Source organism: Sceloporus undulatus, chromosome 10 (assembly GCF_019175285.1).
Source record: "Sceloporus undulatus isolate JIND9_A2432 ecotype Alabama chromosome 10, SceUnd_v1.1, whole genome shotgun sequence".
Taxonomy (NCBI): Eukaryota; Metazoa; Chordata; class Lepidosauria; order Squamata; family Phrynosomatidae; genus Sceloporus; species Sceloporus undulatus.
In genome coordinates this window covers 7,698,740-7,720,597 of record NC_056531.1, presented here as the reverse complement: position 1 = coordinate 7,720,597, position 21,858 = coordinate 7,698,740, and the positions used below count along the sequence as shown (strand labels likewise).

The following is a 21,858-nucleotide window of genomic DNA, read 5'->3' as shown; positions in this document are numbered from 1 at the left end:
AGTCTAACTTTCAGTATCAACTCCATCTCTAATTGGGGAACTCTTTGCAATTCACCATCATCTCACAGTGTTTAATTTTATTATTTCTGAAGTTCAAATCTCTGCTGCACACAACCTCCTGAAGCGTACAAGGTAAGACAAACACAGACCTAACCTATCAATTAAAAAAACCTCTCAGTTTTAAAAAAGGGCTGAAATGAACACCAATCAACTAGTGGCAACAGCATAATTCCCTAAATGACTATTCAGTGCACTAGAAAGAGTTGATTAAAACTGTGGGGACTGATTCAAATCCCTGTTCTGCCAAAGCCTGGGCTGTTGGTTAGGACTGAATGTAAGGACTGAACTGTACTTGGAGCAAAGGAGAATGCAACTTGATAAATAACATACTCACTAATATTGCAAGCTCTGGAGATTTCACATGACGGTGGTCGCAGGGCAGAGATGTAGAATACATATGCTCAAAGGTGGGATTGTTGGGAATCTTTCCCATCAATCAATAATGAAAAGAAAAACCAAATTTCCAAACCTAATGATCATTTGGATACAGCAGACTATGCTTCCTTTTCCACCGGTGGGAAGCCGCAACAGATAAACTGTGTGGTTTCCCACTGGCAAAAAAAGAACCCGCAAAAAGCGGGTTCTTTTTGTGGCACACTTCTGATGCTCGAGTACACCAATGGCGCACTCGTGACATCACAAGTGCGCCACAATGTGCGGACGCTAAGCGTCCATCACATCAAAATGGCAGCGCCCATGTGTACAGGGCGCCGCCATTTTGACGTTCGGAATACGTACTAGGGTTAGGGAGCGTCTGCATAGTGTGCGCTCCCTAACCCTAGCACCGCTGCCACCACGCCACATTTTGCCCATCTGTAATGGGCCAATGAGAGCACTGGTGGGAGAGTTTTGGGATGTTGCCTGCAGCAGACATAAAAAAAAAACTATGTGGAAAAAGCATACCCAAACCTGTTCAGCTTCCAACTGTACTACTCACATATTTTTATTCTTTTATCTGCAATTACCATATAGGACCAGCTAGAACTCATGTTTATTTTTTGTACAATTTGAGAGGCTGAGAATCAGAACCCACATCAAACGTCAAATCCTGCCCCTTTTAATATTTTGGTCCTAGCCTGGCAGGGTGAGTGGGATGCAACTCACTTCCATGAGAGTCTCCTCAGGTAGCTCCGGTGCTTCAAAGGTAATTGTTCCATCCAGGTTGGCAGTGAGGGGGTCAGCAAAGGTGTATCTGAGACCCAATGAGGCTTCAAGCACATCCCCACCAGTTCCCATGATGAAGTGCCGCCCGCTGAAAGATCCTCCGGAACTTAGAGAGCTAGAAGATCCCACTTTAAAAAAAGACAAAATAAAGTATATCAAAGTTATCTACATGTGAAGCCTAAAAGAAGTTAAACCAAGGAAACAAACATCCTGTTTTGTTTTTAAATTTCCTGAACACTGATTAATTTGCATTTAATTATAACACTCTCATCCTCAGTATCTTTACTAATCCCATTACTTGCACTACAGAAGAAAGTCCAAACCGAGCTTTAATGATGATGATGATAATAATAATAGGATTTATTTATATGTCGCCCAATCACTGGGAATCCGGGCAGCTTACAACAGAGTAATAGATGGTTCCTTGCCCTCAGGCTTACAATCTAAAAAGACACGACACAAAAGGAGAAGGGAATGGTGAGGGGGGGAGGGGATCAGGTCCAGCATTCTTTTCTCCCTCTGAGGCCTGGACCAAGGCAGATGGACTGGAGGGAGGGCTCTTTTTCTTAATCGAGGCCGGGCCCGATGGCGTTGAGCCTGTCCTTTCACTCCCTCCCAGGCCAGAAGATGACAGTTGGAAGGAAGGAGGGGAGGGCTCTTCCTCTTCAGGCTCAATGGCGTTGGGCCTGTCCTTTTGCTCCCTCCCAGGCCAGAAGATGGCAGTTGGAAGGAGGGAGGGGAGGGCTCTTCCTCTTCAGGCCCGATGGCGTTGGGCCTGTCCTTTCACTCCCTCTAAGGCCAGATGACAGTTGGAATCACCCACCATTTCACCAAACCTTATGGCCACCAGCTCAAGAATCGTACTGCACCAGGCTGTTAAGGGCAGTGAATCCACCAGGTGGGTCATACCATTTGCACACAAGCCATATGTGCATGTGCCTGCATTAGTTAAACTAAAATATTTTTAAATGGACACAGTCCTATTTCAACACAAAAGATGGATTGCAGATACAAATACAGCTCCAATTCCCATTCTTAACAGCAGTATAAAGATGGTGAGGAGCTTTCCTCACCTGAGAACATTCTGGTCCTGGTGATCTGTGGTGGTGTTGTCCCATTGGGAGGGGATCCAACAGTAAACACCACTGGAGAGGGGCTTGCTGAATCACTATCGCCAGCTGCTGCACATAGAGTTCCTCCAAAGGTAGCAGAAGGGGCTGTGGAGAACGATCAGCCACATAGATGAACAAAGAGAGTGGAAGAGAGTCACAAAGATTAGAAATAGATGGGTGGACACTAATAAGAAGAGGACAAAATACCACCACTGTCAAAAGGAAAACAGACCTCACAGCTTTCTTGCTTTCCAGTACCTGTGATCTCCATGGGCTTCTCATTGTTCAAGCTGTCATTGCTACCAGCTTCCCCGAAAGCAGCCTTGAGAAGGAGGTCTGTAAGACGGCCAGTGCTAAATGATCTGAAGAGAGGGCATGAGACCAGAACAGTGCACATAGACTTTGTTAATTTTTGCTCACTGAGGACTAGATCCTACTAAAGCATTTTCATTAAAGTGAAACAAATGTTTTTAAAAATATGTCAGTTCTGCAGCATGTAAAGACTCCAGTTCTACAGTATGAAGCAGAGCTCTCCTTAGTTTTGTGGAGTTCTGTGCAGGCCTTATAAGCTTCTCATCTAGGATGACCCACCTTTAAAGCAGCACAAAGTCTGCAAACTGAAAACTACACCCTCTCTCAACAATCAGATGGATAGATTTAGAAGGCTTGTATCAGCCCTGCCAACGCAGGAATGTTATATTTTGAGAGAAAAAGTGTGAGTCTAAGCCCTTCCAGACAGCAGATATTACTAGTTCCAAAGCATTCCCACTGCTGCTGCTGCATGCAGGGGGAAACATCCACGCTGGCAAAGAGCAACAATAGAACTTCATAGAATGAGGAAAACCAAGGCAATAAAGCTTGGCCTATCACTGTTTTGGAAGGATCACCAATGCACACACAAACCCTACCACACAGGTAAGGCTGTGCAGCACAGCTTCCATAATACCCTTCCTGTGGCCGTGCCAGCTGATGGAATGCCTCCCACATCTGCATTGGTAAATAAGCCTTTCACTACACACTATATATGCAACACAAAATGGGATGAGGGGGTAGGATTTGACTATTCCAGCCCAGCCTGATGGTTTAATAAACCAAATGCAGAATCACATATCCAAGCTAGGATGGATGCAATTTGGTTATTAAATATTCTTCTTGAGACAGCAATTGTAGTGCCTGTTGTTGACTGTGTTGATCAGTGTTCCTTAAGTGTTGGCCAGGTGTTTTTTTAGACTGCAGGAAGCTGCCTTATACCAGGCCAGATTAAGAGGGAACAGAATATTAGAAAGGATTACAATTAGCTCACTGAATTATATCTGCTTCCAGAGTCAAGTCTGTTTTGCTTGACAATCCAATGTGTCACCAGAGGAAATGCTACAAGAAAAATGATGGAAGTAATTGCAGAGTCATTCCACTTATTTATATCAATTTGTTGTTAATTGCCCTTGAGTCAGACCTGACTCATGGCAACCCTTCAGATGAGACATCTCCAAGCCCTCCTACCCTCCACTGCTCTGCTTAGGTCTTGTAGATTCATGTTTGTGACCTCCCTAAGTGAGTTGAGCCACCTGGTGTGTGGTTTTCTTCTCTATATTGCCCTCAGTTTTTCTCAAGATTATTGTCTTTTTGAGTGAATCATGCCTTCTCATGATGTGGCCAAAGAACGGCAGCCTCAGTTTTGTCATTTTGGCTTCCAGGGAATGATGTGGTTTGATCTCTGATCAAACAGCTGGTTTGATAGCCATTGGTGTGCATCTAATTTAAAAAGGGATGCAGAAAGTGTGGCCCTCCGAATATGGATAGACTGCAACTCCCATTAATCCTAGGCAACATAGTCCATGATGGGAGGTATAGTTCAACCGCACCCTGGACCACTCATTGCTCAACTGTGCATTAAAAGATACCTAAACCACAGGTGGAAATACTGGCTTTGATAGAGAGGCATATGTAAGGAAATAGCAGTAGTGTGCCTCTTTAGGATTCTGTTACTTTGGCTGACAATTGGTCAGGGACTGTCAGTGTACAGTGCACTGTGCTAGCACACCAGAGCCTTAGCAACCTTCAGGTAGGATCCTTAATGATATTGCCATTAAAAGTGTAGGCTATTTCCCATTCTCTTCTGTTGGAACAAAAACATCATTGCTAACAGTAGGCTTTTGAACTCACTGCCCCCCTGTCCCCCAGAAATTCAACTTTGGGGAGTTTGCTGTTTCAATCTTTAGTCTATGTAACTTGGTACACTGCAATGGCAACTGGCCAAAAGCAAGGGAAGAAAAATGTACTGCATCCTTTCCAAAAAGATGGCAGCAGAGGATCATGGGAAGTCCCCATGCCAGTGGCCCACATAGACAATAACACCACACAGCCAAATTTAGCCTGCAAATCACACATCACTGAATGGGATAGGTTGTGTAGAAACCTCAAAGAATTGCCAAGATGATTTGATGCTAGCAGAAGGTTTGAAGGATACAGGAAGAGGCAGGAAACTGATATATTCCCCCCTTCCAACAACATCTGAAAAGTAGAAAATCCCACATACAATAAAAGATCTGTATATCAAATGCCCTCCCCCCTTTTTTTGACAAAGCTTCCTACCTGCCCTTTGCTTCTTCCACAGGCCTCAAACCTAGCCCTGCTTGCTGGCAGTGAAAATAGCCCATATCCTTCAGGTCAGGCAGAGTCTTATTCCTTGTTGGGGCAATCATGACACCTTGATGGGCCAGAAGGGTCAGCAGGCTTTGGGAACTTGGGGTTTTATTGAACTCAAAAGGTGACATAACCTGTTTAAATAAAAGATGAAACAACGAAGAAGAGGATAAGGATTGTTTAGCAGAAATACAGAATGGCATTAAATGGTATCTTAAGGCTGAAAACAACGTAAAAGCGATTTTGAACTCAAAAGAATGCCATACTCTTCGTAGTACGATGCTACCAAATCCTCACATATTGTTTTCGAATGTTTTCAAAAGTTAAGTTTAACAATTAAGAATTTACTGGCCCAACAAACGATGCCTAGAAATTCAAATTTGTTACGTAGATCAAAAAGTTGGTTTGATCAGGACTGTATTATGAAACAGAATGATAGAATCATAGACTCATAGAGTTAGAAGAAAGCACAAGGGCCATCCAGTCCAACCTCCTGCCATGCAGGAACTCACAATCAAAGCACACCCATCCAGCCTCTGTTTAAAAAACTCTAAATATACTAGATTATAAATAGCTTAAAATGGCAGTATCTGTTCTGTTCCCTTGATCAGCACTCAGAGAGCTTGCATGCTGTCCCACAGAACAGTTCACACCCTCAGCCCCAATGTTGCTGCTTGTTTCAAGTTACCACTCCCATCAGTAGTAACTTTTCTTCTCATTGCAAATGGCAGCAGCTCCGTGTGTGTATGTGTTGGTCTAAAAAAAGGAGGGGGGATTTTGGATACAAGAGGAAAAGTTAACATTTCCCTGTGGTTCAAACCAGGATCCCATTGCAGCTACTATTTAACTGAATACAGCAACAAAAATCCAGACATTAAATAGAGAACTTTGAAAAATTACTGTTTTCGACTACAAGTTCCAGAATGTAGTCTGAGAGCTAACTCTTCTAAGCTCTGAGTGCTATTTGTATTTTGCTCCTAGGAGGAAGCAACATATCCACTCCTCTTACAGTTTCATAGTGGCTTACCCCTGCACAACCTCCTACAGCTTTTCAAAATCAAATTCAGGTTCTGCAAGGAGGCAGTACCTTTGTTGGAGACCCCAAAATAGTTGGCAAGGGGCTCCTCTGCATGAATTCAGAGAGCTTTGGGGAAGACCTCAGTGGACGGCAAGTTTTTAGTCCATGTGCCTGTACAGACTGGACAGCTGGAATGTGGCTGCAATGAGCAACCAGAGGATCTGAACACTGCTTCTTTATCTTCTGCTGACAGGAATGCAAATCTGACAGGTTGGGAGCACTGTGAAGACGGGAACCCATCCCTCGTAGGGAAGGGTCAGGCACTGAGGCACCTGAGAGAGGAGGAGAAAAGCAGCAGGATGATCATGTTTAAGTACACATAAGCAGGAATTCAATGGAAGGAACAGTTTCAAGGTAAACCCAACCATGACATACCAAGTATGGGCACCCGGCTTTTCATCTCTGCTCCAAGAGAAGGAACAACAGTTTGGTCAGGCTGCTCTGGAACTGTTCCAACTTAAAAATCACAAAGAAAACAAACCAGGCCATACAATAGATTACACAATAGACTTCATTATTGCAAAGAAATGACAATGGTACCCTTATCTAACGAACTACTGGAGGTTTAGACTGGAAATGTGAACAACTACCAAGATACAATTCATCTAGCATATAGGGCTTTAGTGTATTGGTTTGAGTGCTGGGATTGAGAATTCAAATCCCAATTCAAACATGAAAATATACTGGATGATCTTGGGCAAGTCACAGTTTCTCAGCCTCAAAGGATGGCTATGGCAACCCCCCTCTGAAGAAACGTACCAAGAAAACCGTGATAGTTTTGCCTTAGGGTTACCATGACTTAAAGAATCATAGAATCGTAGAGTTGGAAGAGACTGCAAGGGCCATCCAGTCCAACCCCCTGCCATGCAGCAAATCACAATCAAAGCATGCCCGACAGATGGCCATCTAGCCTCTGTTTAAAGACCTCTAAGGAAGGAGACTCCACTACACTCCAAGGGAGTTTGTTCCACTGTCAAACAGACTTACTGTCAGGAAGTTTTTATTGTAATTTTTAAAATGCTTTTTACTTGTGAGCCATCTTGGGTCCCTTCTGGGAGAAAGGTGGCATACAAAATGAAATAAATCAGCAACAGCGACAATAAATTTTGGGAGAAAACCTCAAGACAATGGAGGTGAGTATGTATCGAGAGAGATGGCTGATTACCTAAGAAGGCAATTTCTTATACAGTATTCCCGAACAGAATGGAGTAGTGGAAAGGAAAAATAGATCTCTTATGGAATTTGTCAGATGCTAGATTGCCAGAGAAATACTGGACAAAAGCAATATACACTTCTAACTACCTGCAGAACAGACTCATAACCAAGGCCACAAATCAGACTCCATTTCGGCTATGGAATGGCACGAAACCCAACCTATCTGATATTTTGAGAAATCAGGTCAACCAACTCTCATGAAGGATGGCTCCGCCTTCACCGCTGGAAAAATCAGGTCTATCTTTATATTCCTAAAGCCCAAAGGAACAAGCTGAACTGGATATTGAAGAAGTATTTGTTGGCTATGCACAAGGCACAAAGGGCTACAGAATCCTGGATCCTGCCACAAACAATATTAAGATATACAGTGTGGCGTATTTTGATTTAAGTGAAAAGCCTGCATAGATATATCTCCATACCATCTCACCTGAAAACACCACCACCACCACAACAACAAAATACTGACATACCATATTTTTCTCCTGTATGATTTAAAAAACTTTTGCCAGTGGAGCTTTGAAAGCTTGCAACATGTATTTTGTGCATTTTGGTTGGCCAAATAAAGGCAAAACTGTTTTGTGGATTTTGGATGTTCTTGTACTTTGCTACATAGCCAACATGGCTTCCCCTAGGTATATTTCATCCACATTGTTATGGTTTTAAGTTAGTGCTATTTTTAACAGGATAGTGTATTTAATGATTTTTAACAGTTTTTTTAAAAACCATTATGATTGCTTTAGTTGGAGCTTGTTTTACTTTATATTGTCAGCTGTTTTTGGGTCCTATACTAGGAGAAAGGTGGCATATAAATTAATCAAATAAATAATAAAACATACCTTGTGGGCATTGTGTATAAGGCTTAGCACCACCAAAGGAGAATCTTCTGGAGGCTGGCACAGCTCCATGCTCTCCATAAGCAAATGGAGGAGAAGGGCTAGCCTTCATGAAGCCATGTGGGCTTGTGTTGCTTGATCTTCTGACTGTAACAGACCTAATAGAAAATAATAATGAAATGAGTTATTCCTAAAATCATAGCAGGGCAACTAAAGTGTTCAGGACAGTAACAGGTAATCACATTTCTTGGACTGCAACATTCCTCAAAATGTAACTTTTTGAAGCTACACTTTCTCCCCATTGTTAGCCACACAAATGTAGTGGAAAGCCAATGAGGTAAAATGGTAGGCTGTTTGGACATATGATAGAAATACAAAGTTAAAAACTTAACATAGGCCTAGTACAGACTTTGTGCCATCCTGGGGCCAATTTTAGGGTTTTGTGGGGCTGGGTGTCCGCATACGGCGCTTTACAATTGCTGCGTGAGTGCCATGGTTGCGTGCACCCGTCCATAATGGGGCACGCAACGATGTCAGCATGGCGCAATGCCCAAACAGCGGAGCACTGTGCAGATGTCGCGTATGAACGCGTCAATGACGCCTCGCACACAGCAAAAAAAGCCTCACAGAGGTCACAGCATTTGTCTGCTGCTCCAGGGGATAAATCAGTACAGCCCCTTAGTTACATATTTACATATTTTACATATTTACACTGTTACTCTGTTTCTATCTCAAAATTTAATTTCACTTATATAGTTACTAAAGTGTCAATAGAGTTATATTTTCTTTAAAGTCAAGTAATGGACCCAGTATTCCAGGTGAGGCTTGACCAAAGAAGAATAGAGTGGCACTATTACTTCCCTTGATCTAGACACTATACATCAGCATGTAGGAGAAGGAAGAGGCCACCCCATCACCCTAGTGAGTGCTCAGACGCCCAGTGTCGAGGACCCCCAGCGCTGAAGAATGTGCCCAGCGCCACATCACCCACACCTTAGCCAGTGCTGAGGGGAGAGAGGAGTCGCTGGTGGGAACAGCAACTCCATATAGCCGGCCTGCCGGTTGCTCCCTGCATGCGCTCGGACGCCAAGTGCCAAAGAACGCGCCCAGTGCCACACCACCCACATCTGCGCCAGCGCTGAGGGGAGAGAGGAGTTGCCAGTGGGAGCGGCAACTCCATAAAAGCCGGCCTGCTGATTGCTCCCTGTGAGCGCTCAGATGCCCAGTGCCAAAGAACGCATCCAGTGCCACACCACCTGCACCTGTGCCAGTGTTGAGAGGAGAGAGAAGTTGCCGGTGGGAGCGGCAACTCCATATAGCTGGCCTGCCAGTTGCTCCCTGCAAGCACTCGGACGCCCAGCACCAAAGAACGCGCCCAGTGCCACACCACACGTACCTGCGCCAGCGCTGATGAGAAAAGAGTTGCCGGTGGGAGTGGCAACTCCATAAAAGCTGGCCTGCCTGTTGCTCCCTGCAAGTGCTCGGATGCCCAGTGCCGAGGACGGCCAGTGCTGAAGAACGTGCCCAGCACCACACCACCCGCACCTGCGCCAGAGCTGAGAGGAGAGAGGAGTCGCCAGTGGGAGCGGCAACTCCATATAGCCAGCTTGCTCGTTGCTCCCTGAGAGCACTCAGACGCCCATCGCCGAAGAACATGCCCAGCGCCACACCACCCACACCTGCGCCAGCACTGAGGGGAAAGAGGAGTCGCCGGTGGGAGCGGCAACTCCATAAAAGCCGGCCTGCCGGTTTCTCCCTGCGAGTGCTCGGACGCCCAACACCGAAGAACATACCCAGCGCCACACCACCCACACCTGCACCAGCGCTGAGGGGAGAGAGGAGTTGCCGGTGGGAGCAGCAACTCCGTGAAACCAGCCTGCCTGTTACTCCCTGTGAACACCGGGGATTGTAATATCCTGAATACTGAATTCCCTGGCAAAATTCCATCTTGCCCATATGTTCTTGAATGTGAGTTCTTCCTTAAGCATGTCTGGGGAGGAAAGTAGAGCAAAGGAATATGAAATAGTGGACAACCCTCCCATCCCCCCTGGGCTTTGTAACGACCATCTATAACCTCCGAACTACATTCGTAGCCTATTTTTATGACAATAGACTATAATTTTTAGATGACCGGATTTATCCGGATTTATATGTTTCTCTGACACTTTGAACTGAGAATTTAAGATCAAATGAATTACCAACAGACTGTGTCAGTTATTATGACATCTGTCATCATAGCTACCATGGAATATGATAGGAATGTGAAGGAGAGGGAAATAATTGTGGATAATGGGAGAAATTACTTGATTGTGAACCCTGGCAATAATATGCCAATTGGAGTAGTGTGGGGCAATGGGAGATAGCATTAACAGGGTGGGCATGAAACATAAGAGAAGATGAGATTGATGCTTAATATCCAGCCCGTCTTCCCCAAAAGAACTGAGGGTTGTCCCAACCATACCACAGACCTTTAACTTGCTCCTTTGTAATGCCAGGTTGGTAAGAAACAAATCTCATATAATCTATGATTTGCTGGAAGAGGAGAACGCCGACCTGGCTTGTTTTACAGAGACCTGGCTGGGGGAAGATAGCAATGTGTCTTGGGCAAAAGCTCTCCCAGCTGGGTATACCGTTAAGGAGCAGGTTAGAGAAAGTGGGTGAGGGGAGGAATTGCCTTAGTCCATAAATGTACCATCACTTTGGCCAGAAAACCTATCCAGAAAACAGATTACATTGAGTGCATTTACCTGATCCTGAAGGCTAGGGACAGTCTGGGGATTCTGTTGGTTTACCGTCCACCCCGTAACTTAACAGACTCCCTGGCCGAGCTGACACAACTGGTCTTGGAGCTGGTGTTGGAATCCCCCAGGCTCCTTGTCCTGGGGGACCTCAACATCCCCTTCGAGGCTGGTTTATCAGATCTTCCAGGTGCGGCTTGGGAGTTCATGGCTTCCATGACAGCCATGGGCCTGTCCCAATTAGTCTCGGGTCCTACATATTGTGCAAGTAATACACTCGATGTGGTCTTTAGTACGGATCAGCTTTAAGATGACACACCACTCGAAACATGTATGGGGAATCAGATATTGATATTGCACATATATAGGTTTTTCATGTGTTTTAAATTTTTCTTTTTATTTTGAGAATGTATTTTAACTACTTGTAATTTTATACTTGTGTTGTTCTCCCGCCTCAATCTGTAGGGAGAGGTGGGATATATATACAGTGGTACCTCGGGATACGAAATACCCAGGTTACGAAATTTTCGGGATACGAAAAAATCCCATAGGGAATTATTGTTTCGGGTTACGAATGTTTTTTCGGGTTACGAAAAAACTTTTGGTGCTTTTTTCGGCTTTTTCGCACGGAATCGCGGCTTTTCCCCATTAGCGCCTATGGCAATTCGGCTTACGAAGGCTTTTCGGGTTACGAAAGCGGCCGCGTTACGAATTAATTTCGTAACCCGAGGCACCACTGTAAATAAATTTGTTACTCATGTTCAACTTGTAGTCTACTGGGACTTCTAGATCCCTTTCACATGTAGTCTCGTTTAGTCAGGTGTCCCCCATCCTGTACCTATGCATTTCATTTTTCTGCTGTAAGTGCATCACCTTACATTCCTTTGTGTTGAAATTCAATTTGTTAGCTTTCGACCAGCTTTCTAATCTATTTTTGATTCTTTCCTTTGGCATATTAGCTACTCCTCCTAATTTGGTGTCATTTGCAAATTTGATAAGCATGTCCTCTGTTCTTTCATCCAAGTAATTGATAAAGATGTTGAAGACTTTCATGGCTGGCATCCATAGTTTTTTTGTGGGTTTTTCGGGCTATGTGGCCATGTTCTTTCTATAAGAGTTTATTCCTGATGTTTCGCCAGCATCTCTTCCAGGTTAACATTCTCTGAAAATACCAGCTACAGATGCTGGTGAAACATCAGGAATAAACTCTTATAGAATATGGCCACATAGAACGAAAAACCCACAAAAAACAATTGATAAAGATGTTGAATAGCACTGGGCCCAGAACAGACCCCTGTGGCACCCCACTAGTCACTTCTCTCCAAGATTAAGAGCCATTGCTGAGCACCCTTTTGCTTCAGCCAGTCAACCAATTACAAATCCTAACAATCACATTGTCTAGCTCACATTTTATAAGCTTGTCTGCAAGAATATCAAGGGGACCTTGTCAAAGGCCTTACCAAAATCAAGATATGCTCTATCTACAGTATTACCTTGGTCTACCAAGTTGGTAATTTTATCAAAAAAGAAGAGCAGATTGATTTCCGGTTGGTAATGGTGCCTTGAAGGGAGGCATCTGATCACATTGATCAGGAGCCGACTGGACGGAGTGGGAACGGGTTATTTTAGAACTTCTAAAATAACCCAAAATTGCCCCCAAGGTATTGGGGACTCAGAGGGGGCCTGACAGAGATCCAGAAACACCATTCTCATCTCAGATCTGAAAGTTTTTTTAACCAGAAGAAAGAGAAGAGGAAGGTGGGGGATCATAGGGCATTCTATGCCAGTGCCGCTTCCACCATCATCGGACAGAGGAGCCACCAACTTTTAATTTTCTACATGAAGACAAGAATCAATAACTTTGATACGAATTTTCCCAAGCTTGGATTTGTACTCTCTTGATTATCTTGGGTGAGTGGCTTATAAATTATAACACAAGCAATTTTTTTTTTGTGACAAGGTGGCGGCCAGAATATGAAATCTTACCCCAACCCATGGTCCATCACCAATCACCACACCTTCTGGGGGTGATGGGAGTTGCAGTTGAGTTGCTTGTTTTATTGAATCATTTCCTGTATTGCTATGTCCTCCCTCCAGTCCATCTCCCCTGATCCAGGCCTCGGAGGTTGAGAGGAACTGCTGGCCCTCATCCCCTTCCACACGACCACTCCCTTCTCCTTTTGTGTCGTGTCTTTTTAGATTGTAAGCCTTAGGGCAGGGAACCGTCCAATTAAAAAGATTGTATGTACAGCGCTGTGTAAATTTACAGCACTTTATAAATAAAGGTTAATAATAATAATAATAATAATTGAGCAACATCTGCAGGGCCACGCATCCCCCACCCCTGAACTAGAAGAGAATTCTGCTGTCAAGGTTGCTCTTCTGGGCATAGTTTGAAAGCTCTGGTTAGGATTTGGGCCCAAAGGAGTAAAAAGAAAAGGGAAAAGTCCAAATATGTTTTTTCTAAACTATAAACATCATGTTAGAATTTTTTTAGTAAATTTTTTAAAAAAAGGAATTCTCTTAAAGTCATGGGAATGCTATTACATTTGATAGTTCTGATGAGAAATCTGTACTTATGACAAGTTCCAAATTCTGTTTCTCCAAGTTTTGTTCTAACAGTAGCCTCTTGTATGAAGTACAGATTTCTCATCAGGACTATCAAATGTAGTAGCATTTCCATGTCTTTAAGAGAGTTCCATAGCTTTTCATGATCTATACTGTTAACAGCTTTGCTGTGGTCTATAAAACACATGCTAATTTGAAGTCAAAGTTTTTCATGTCTGGCATCCATAGTTTTTTATGGGTTTTTCGGGCTATGTGGCCATGTTCTAGAAGCGTTTATTTGTGACGTTTTGCCTGCATCTGTGGCTGGCATCTTCAGCCACAATTTTCTTCTGGAATTTCTTGATGCACTCCATTAACTATTGTATATTTGCAACGTGGTCCCTAGTGCCTCTTCCTTTCCTGACCTCTGCTTGCACTTCTGGGATTTCTTTCTCTATGTATGACTGAAGTCTTTACTGCAGAATTTTGAGCATTATTCTGCTTGCATGGGAAATTAATGCTATAATTCTATAGTTGCTGCAGTCTTTTGTATCTTCTTTTTTGGGGAGGGGCTGTGTATTGATGGTTTCCTTTATTATGGTCATAGAACAGCACAGGTAGAAAAGGGATGCAGAATAAAAGAAGGTAATAGTGAAAAGAAAGTAAAAACACAGGTTAAGAACAGTATTTAAAATATCCTTTTAGAATCCAGTGTGGCAGGGCAAGATTAATACTAGCCTAGTGCGTAGGTCGTTGCCGGATTGATTTTAACCGCAGCTGCACAGAATCTGGCAATGTTATTTATTATATCTGGATTGGTGTCTGAAAGCAGCAAAGAAGTGTAAAATTCACTGGTATGTCATTGATGTTTATACAACAGAGGTGAGATTAAGGCAGGGGTGGATGTCCCTGTAGCAGAAGCACTGAAGTAGTACGTGCTCTGCTGTTTCTATTTGGCCAGAGTTACAGGGACATAGCCTGTCTGAGAAGGGGATCTTCTTATATCAGCCTTCAAGAACAGCTGAGGGAAGGGCATGGCATCATGCTAAAGTAAAGAGTCTTCGGTGTTCAGGCACTTCAAGTTTTGCTAAATATGCCGCAGGTAATGCCAATTATCTGTTGGACTCACTAACAATAAAAGTTGGGGCGCTAGCTAGGTCTAGATGTCGCTCTATGTCTGTCACCTGTTGTTTGATGGTTGCATTAGCCTTTTCATATCCCATGCTGAGCAAAAGATCTGGAGAGCAAAGATACTGTGTGCCTTCCCTCTAGTTTCGGAGGATGGAATTTTGTGTTGTACCCACCATGTCATTTATGTAAAAGTTGAACAAGAGTGGAGCTAGAATACAACCTTGCTTGACACCCTTCTCAGTGGTAATGGAATTGGTGAGATGGCCCTGTGGATTACATCTTATTTTGAGTGAGGTTCTTTCATGAAGCATATGAATTAGATATAGTAGATGCCGGTCAATTGAGGAAGCCTCCAGTTTTTCCTGTAGTTTGAGATACAGGGTCAGAAGCTGCTTTAAAGTCTATAAAGGCAACATTGCAGGTGGCATACTTTTCAATGAGGTGTTGAAGTACAAGGCATTGATCTATGGTGGATCAGCCTTCCCTAAAGACAGCTTGTTCCTCTGCAGGTATATTTTCTTGTTCCAACCAGTCCATGAGTTTCCACTGTAAGTGTCTTGCATAGAGCCTGCTGATCGTATTGAGGAGACTGATTGGTCTGTAGTTGCCAAGACTGTTCTTCTTTCCTTTTTTAAATATGGGGATGATGACAGCAAGCCCCCTGTTGATCATAGCTGTCAATGCAGGTGAAGAGAGACACCACATGTATGTTTTCTCCCATGACAAGCAGTTGCACATCATTGCCCCTGAATTAATTGATTGCTTTCTTCTCTCCCCCACTCTCATGTGTGCACACACATATACACACTACTATCAGTTGACAGAAAATATTATATAAAACAGACTATAAATACTACAAATGAAAAAAAAAGAATGTTAGGTATAGTCAATGTAACTGGAGTTATAACAGATTTTTCTTCTCCCAGCCATCATTCTGCAGATTACACCTATATCAGCTCAACCCTAAAGGATTCTACCTATGGTGGCACTGATATTGAATTGTAAATATGAGGCAGCAAGCCAGAAAAATAGCCTTCTAAGAGTCTTTCTGCTGTCAAGTCTTGATACTCACTGTGGTGAAGTATATTGATTAGGAGACTGAAGGTTCTGCTCAATTCGCTGGTAGTTGTGGATCTGAGTAGGAACTGGGATGGGAACAGACTGTCCATATTTGCTACTTGACGAAAAATGGCTTGGCCTACTGCAGGGTATAAAAAAAGTGGAGAGTACTATTAGGGAGGGACTATGAGGAATGGTTGAGAGAGCTGGAGAATGTTCATCCTGAAAAAGAGAAGATTAAAGGAAGGCACAGAAAATATCCAAATATTCCAAATATCTGAAGGTTATCTGATAAGCAGGATAAACTCCAGGGGTTTTTAGGCGGGTGGTCTGGCAAAGGGGCTTCAATGGACCACTTCTCCTCTGATGGTGGAGGATAAAGGACAGTAATGACTCTCCATTCCTTTGTTTTCTCTCAGCTGTAACTGGCAGAACTGCTTGGAGGGAGAGCAGAAAGCAAGTGGGTGCTCCCTGTGTTCCAGCATGCTCAGACAGGCAAAGGCAACAAAGAGAAAGAGATGGAGATTGCAGTGGGTTCTATAAACTTGGGGTGGGAGAAGCAGCAGGCAACTGGAAGCTCTGGCAGTTCTGTTGAAGGGTTTTGAGTAGGCAAGATATGGAAGTGGGTATACTGGAATGGACCATAAACAATACATATAAAAATAAAAACCTGGTCTCCTCTATTATCAATGCTATTGTTTTTCAGTTAAAAACAAACAAACAAATGAACGAACAAATGAAGTGAGTGGGGCATTTAATGAACTTCCTGATAAATTTAGTGAGTGTTCTTAGTTACCCTTCCTCCTCTTTTGCAACAAGGACTGCCATCAATCCCCCCAGTTTCCTCCTTACCGAGATGGGCTAGGAGAACTGCTATAAGGAGGTGAGGGAGATGACATTCTTCCTTGACTTTCCAAGCAGGCTGAAGTCACCAAAGAGCTTCTGGAAAAGGCAAACAGAAAACAGCAACAACCTACACAACATGATCTATCTATTTTAGAAATGTCACTGCTTCAACAAAATACATAGCAACAAATTTCTCACTGGCAGATACATTTATTTAGGAGGTGGATTAACACAGTGCTGGTCTGATTCAGTATAGGACAATTATTTTGTTGTTAATTGTATTCGAGTCGACTTCAACCCATGGTGACCCTGTGTATGAGAGACTGCCAAGTCACTCTATTCTCAACTGCCCTGCTCAGGTCCTGCAGATTCATGCCATGACTTCTCTGACTGAGTCTATCCATCTGGAATGTGGTCTCCCTCTTTTCCTATTGTTCTCTATTTTATTAGGTCTTATAGTATTTTCTTTTCAGGATATGGCCAGAATATGACAACCTCATATTTAGTCATCTTTGCTTCCAAGGAGAGATTGGGCCTGATCTGCTCTAGGATCCATCCACTGGTCTTTTTAGTGGTTCACAATATTCCCAGAACTCTTCTCTAGCACCACATCTGGGAGTTCATTCTCTTCCGATCAGCTTTCTTCACTGCCCTTCCCTCACATTTGTACATGGTAATAGGGAATACAATGGCATGGACAATCCTAACTGTTATATTTAATTATATATCTTTACCCTTCAGGACCATGTCTAGTTCCTTCATAGCTGCCCTTACATGTCCTAGTCTTAGGCCAACCAAAAGGGCACAAACTTCTCTGTGCAAACTTTCAAAACAGCACAGTATTAGAATCATACAGTTTGCATATTCCTTTAACAAAATTTGGAAGAAGGATCTACAGACTATGGCCCCATACAGACAGGCCAAAATAAAGCTGCTTTGGGTCACTGTTGAGGTATTCTGTTTCAATGATGCATGCGTACTAAGAGTCTGAAAGGTGCGCAAAAACCACAATCCAGTCCTAAGGACTAGAGCACAGCTTTGGTGCAGCTTCTGGACTCTTAGTACGCATGCATCATTGAAACAGAATACCTCAACAGTGACCCAAAGCAGCTTTATTTCCTAACACTGCCACCTCCACTACCCACCTTATCCCCTAAACTTTTTAAAATTTATGTATCACCATTGCCTGTGAAGAAGCATGTACATTTTGAAGGCTTGCACAGAATTTTGAGCCTATTGGGCTTAAAAAAGTATTACCACAATGTGGATTTAGGAATTTGTCTTATTGTCAACAAGGCTACCTATTACTCAGTATGAGACAGCATCATATGTCTAAGTGAGGTTTTTTTTAATGATATTTAGTCGGGCACTTAACAAGCTGTTACTATAAGCCTCAGATTTCATTTAATATAATATTATTAAAAATGTTCTGATGAGGACCACAAACAAACATCATGTCATAGAATCCTAAGAGGTGGAAGTGACCATAAGGGCCATCCAGTCCAACCCCCCTGCCACACAGGAAAACACAATCAAAGCACACCTGAAAGATGACCATTTAGCCTCTGTTTAAAAACCTCCAAAGATCAGGTCTTTTCCTGCTCTATGTTTCTACTCCACCACACTCTGATGGCTATAATTAAACTCACAGGACACCATCTCTATGGCCACTGTGTCTGTGGTGGATATACCTCCAAGATAACTGAACTCATATACCACATAAATCAAAAGGACATGTATTGCACCATTTTATCAGTTGAAACAAGTTTTGTTGCTTACATAACATAGTGCAAATGCCAAAAGGTTTATATAGAGAAAACAACTAGGCATTATAAGAAACATTGAGAGAAACTCTTCTGCTATATAAGAAATAGAAAAACAGGTGCTCCCACAGTGAGCCACTACTTGGAACAAAACCATTCTGCATCAGAATTTAGAGTTACCTGGAACCCAGGGTTTTGCAGGACACCATGACTGAAACCAACAACACATTTTTTAAAACTTTGAATGGCACATGATGTTAGCATTCACAGTGCTGGGTAGTAACTGAGTAACCCAATTAACAAGAGGTCTTTCAACCCCATATGACAGTGCACATTAGGGCCATGTTCATTTGGTTGTGTCTGTTCTCAGTTTCTGACACCAGATAGGGGAGGCTGTTCTGATTGGTGAGTGGTGTGTCAACCTCTTCCACTGAATTACCTCTCCCAATGTCTCCATACATTGAGTGGACAAAGCTCTACTGGTGTAGAAAAATATTGGGAGGGAATTTTTCATTCAAAGAAGGACCTGTGCCTAAGGCTATTTTTTCATATCACTTTGGCTTATGGCTTTAATGGGTTTATTATTCAACATTGTCAATAATCTTACATTTTATAAAAATAATTCATTAATAGCAATTTATAAACTTTATTTAAATTGAATCTACCAAACCTATCTTCAGAAAAATTAAAGCCCATTTTGGATGAAGCCAATAATTTAACAGAAATTTATTATGTTTGCCACATGACCTCTTAAAATTTATGAAAGGGAAAGAAAAAAGGTAAACTCAAGAAAGCTTAACTACCTGATTTTTAAAGAAAGTATGACTAAAAATAATTTTTAGAGGAAAAAAATCCTCCCTGGCTTAAATAAGGAAGCTAGCCCTCTTATATTCCAACCAAAGCTCTCAGAGTTTTCAGACAGTCCTTCCCCCTTTAGGTCAGATACATCCATATGCTTTTGTAAGTTATCTCTATTTCTATCTCTATTTTTTCCCAACATCTACTTGTAAGACTTTTTTTTAAAGAAAGTCTTCAGCCTTTACACACATGCTTTCATTCTGTAAGTTAAGTGGTATAAGTGGTATTGGATTTCCTGGTTCAGAAAGTTTCACAGTTTTGGATGGAAGTGGATAAGTACAGGCTATAAGCAATGTACCAATATAATGTAAAATGGATATGGTAGACCCTTCCCTTATGCAGGGATCCGTTCCGGATCCCTCCCCCATGTAAGGGGAATTCCGCATATGCTCAAACCCCATTAAAAACAACAGGGCTTGTGCCTGAGCCATGTGGGCACACACCATTACCTCTTCCGGGGTGCACTGAAGCTTCTTGGAGCGCACCTTTCAGCACCGTATTACTGTATGTAGTTATGTGTAGTCCTTTTGTGATTGTTTAAAAAAAACATAGCCTTCTGAAGAAGGCTGTAAGAGCATTCCCAGGCCAAATGCATTCATGTTGTTGCTTTTTAAAAGCAAATAAAGAAAATGTTTTCAGCATTCTGAGATGTGCTTCCTTTGCTTCATAGCTCAAGAATTAAACATGTTAAGTTCTTTTTCCTTACCCACTACACATCAGGCTGTCTTGAACTGGCTTTCCTCCTACAGTCTCCACAGCTATATCACCTAGGTTGAAGAGAGAGCAAGATATTATTTTCTGGTCTTTATTTTACCTAAATGCATACAAGATACAAATGATAATGACATTAATTTTCCCCTGGCCTACGGGAATGAGGGAGATTTATATTTAAAAGGGTAGACCACTTTCCACAACATGGTGCCCTCTAGATGTTTTAAACTACAACTCTCATTAACATTTGCTGCTGGCTATGCAGCTCAGTCTGATGGACACTCCAGTCAAAACATCTGGAGGGGTGTGGGATGGAGAAGGATGCAGTATAGTTCAAAGGCGCACAAATGACACAAGCATTCAAATTCTTACTGTTTTTCAAAGAAAGCTTCAGCTTTTGGCTATGGCTAAGCAAACTGAATGAAATACCTCTTTTCCAAGTTGGCTGAAGTTGGGCCAACTTTGGGTTTGAGAGAATACTTGGCAAAGGTGCCCTTGTGGCTACACTTGTGCATCAATGAACTATCCTGCTGGTCCTCTTAGTGGTAAGCAGCCCTAGTTATCATTTTTATTTCAATGTAATACCATATCCCACCATATCCTCAAAGAAGAATCACTTCTGAGCACTGTGGGAAATTTTCCAGTGTTAGGAAGAAAACGTTAGAAGAGGGAGTACACCCAAGATAAAAACTCAAGCAGCTGCCCATGGATGCACCACAACTTTATGAAGAACTTCTTTTATTATGGTATTTATACCCCGCTCTTCAGCCCTAAAGGCTATCAGAGCGGCTACAATTATTATTTTTAATTAGACGGTTCCCTGCCCTCAGCCTTACAATCTAAAAAGACACGACACAAAAGGAGAAGAGAATGGTGTTGGGGAAGGGGATCAAGTCCAACAATTCTTCTCTCCCTCTGAGGCCTGGACCAAGGCAGATAGACAGGAGGGAGGGTTCTGCTTCTTAAGGATAGGCTCAATGGCACTGGGCCGAGCTGTTCAACAGTGGAATAAAGTGCCTTGGAGGCCATCTCTCAGGAGTGTTTTAGTTGTGAGTTCCTGCATGGCAGGGCTTTGGACGTGGCAGGGCTTTGTATTCCCTTACAACTCTTTTTAGTAGAAAGCGAAACAACAGGGCCAACACTGGTATTGGATATCATAAAATCATATTTATCATATACAGTACCCATGTTAGCCCTGTTGCTTTGCTTTCTCCCAAAAGGATATTCTGAAGACATGGGCTCTCAGATTCTGAATGGCAAATTCCTAACTAGATGTTTGGGGCCCTGATGAAGCAATGAAGCTTGTTGCAGTTTAAGCCCTTTCTTGCTTATGGTGACCCTAAGGTGAATATATCATGGGGGTTTCTTGCCAAGATTTATCCAGAGCAGAGTTTGCCATTGCCTACCACTATGTGACTTGCCCAAGACTACCAAGTGTGTTTCTGTGGCTCAGCAGGGATTCAAACCCTGGTCTTCTAAACTTGTAGTCCAACACTCATGCTGGCTCTGATTATGCTTATCTCTCAACAAACCAACCTGCATGGTTATCTCCCTGCGATCCCTCATCCTGCATTTTAGGAAATCACATGTTAAAGAATGTGGGCCAAAATAAATAGTCTAGAACCAAGTCTTGGGACTGGGGAACATGCTTCTATCTTTCATTCAAAGCATACAGAGCTACCACTGTTTGTAACCCCCTCCACCAAAAGTGTTCACATCCCCACTATTTTCATCCCATCACATTTACTCCTGTTCCCAGCTTCTCTCTCTCTCTCTCTCACACACACACACACACAGAGAGAGAGAGAGAGAGAGAGAGAGAGAGAGAGACAGAGAGACAGAGAGAGCAAGAGCAAGAGAGCGAGAGTGCTTACTTGAATATTGGGCTGGCACCATGACAAAGTCATCAGTGTCACAGGAGGAATTCTTGCTGCTGCTGCCAGCAGACTCCTTTGAGCCATGAAGGAAGTCAGGTGAACCCTGGATAGGTGAGACTAAAGTCTTCTCATGATGTGGCATCTCTCCAAGTGACTGCTTGAGGAAAGGGAAGAGACAGAGTGAGGTGCCTTCCACCAGCTCCTCTACCTCGCACTGTGCAAA

At 42.9% G+C, this 21,858-nt stretch overlaps 2 protein-coding genes across 22 annotated transcripts in view; both read right to left on the bottom strand.

Moving 5' to 3' along the window:
* The window catches only part of EP400 (E1A binding protein p400), a 390,490-nt gene that overhangs the window by 192,122 nt on the left and 176,510 nt on the right, over positions 1 to 21,858 (bottom strand). The window lies entirely within an intron of this gene.
* ULK1 (unc-51 like autophagy activating kinase 1) overlaps positions 1 to 21,858 on the bottom strand; it is a 151,990-nt gene that overhangs the window by 18,955 nt on the left and 111,177 nt on the right. For 2 of the 4 annotated variants that reach the window (XM_042441548.1, XM_042441545.1), the window contains exons 13-23: positions 21,633 to 21,792; positions 19,754 to 19,814; positions 16,433 to 16,522; positions 15,594 to 15,722; positions 8,109 to 8,263; positions 6,433 to 6,513; positions 6,067 to 6,329; positions 4,929 to 5,113; positions 2,595 to 2,698; positions 2,298 to 2,441; positions 1,165 to 1,352 (exon numbers count right to left, since the gene is read on the bottom strand). In XM_042441548.1, the coding sequence (XP_042297482.1) occupies positions 1,165 to 1,352; positions 2,298 to 2,441; positions 2,595 to 2,698; positions 4,929 to 5,113; positions 6,067 to 6,329; positions 6,433 to 6,513; positions 8,109 to 8,263; positions 15,594 to 15,722; positions 16,433 to 16,522; positions 19,754 to 19,814; positions 21,633 to 21,792 (1,560 nt within the window). The remainder of the gene's footprint in view (positions 1 to 1,164; positions 1,353 to 2,297; positions 2,442 to 2,594; positions 2,699 to 4,928; positions 5,114 to 6,066; positions 6,330 to 6,432; positions 6,514 to 8,108; positions 8,264 to 15,593; positions 15,723 to 16,432; positions 16,523 to 19,753; positions 19,815 to 21,632; positions 21,793 to 21,858) is intronic. The other 2 variants (XM_042441546.1, XM_042441547.1) reach the window with 2 other exon arrangements.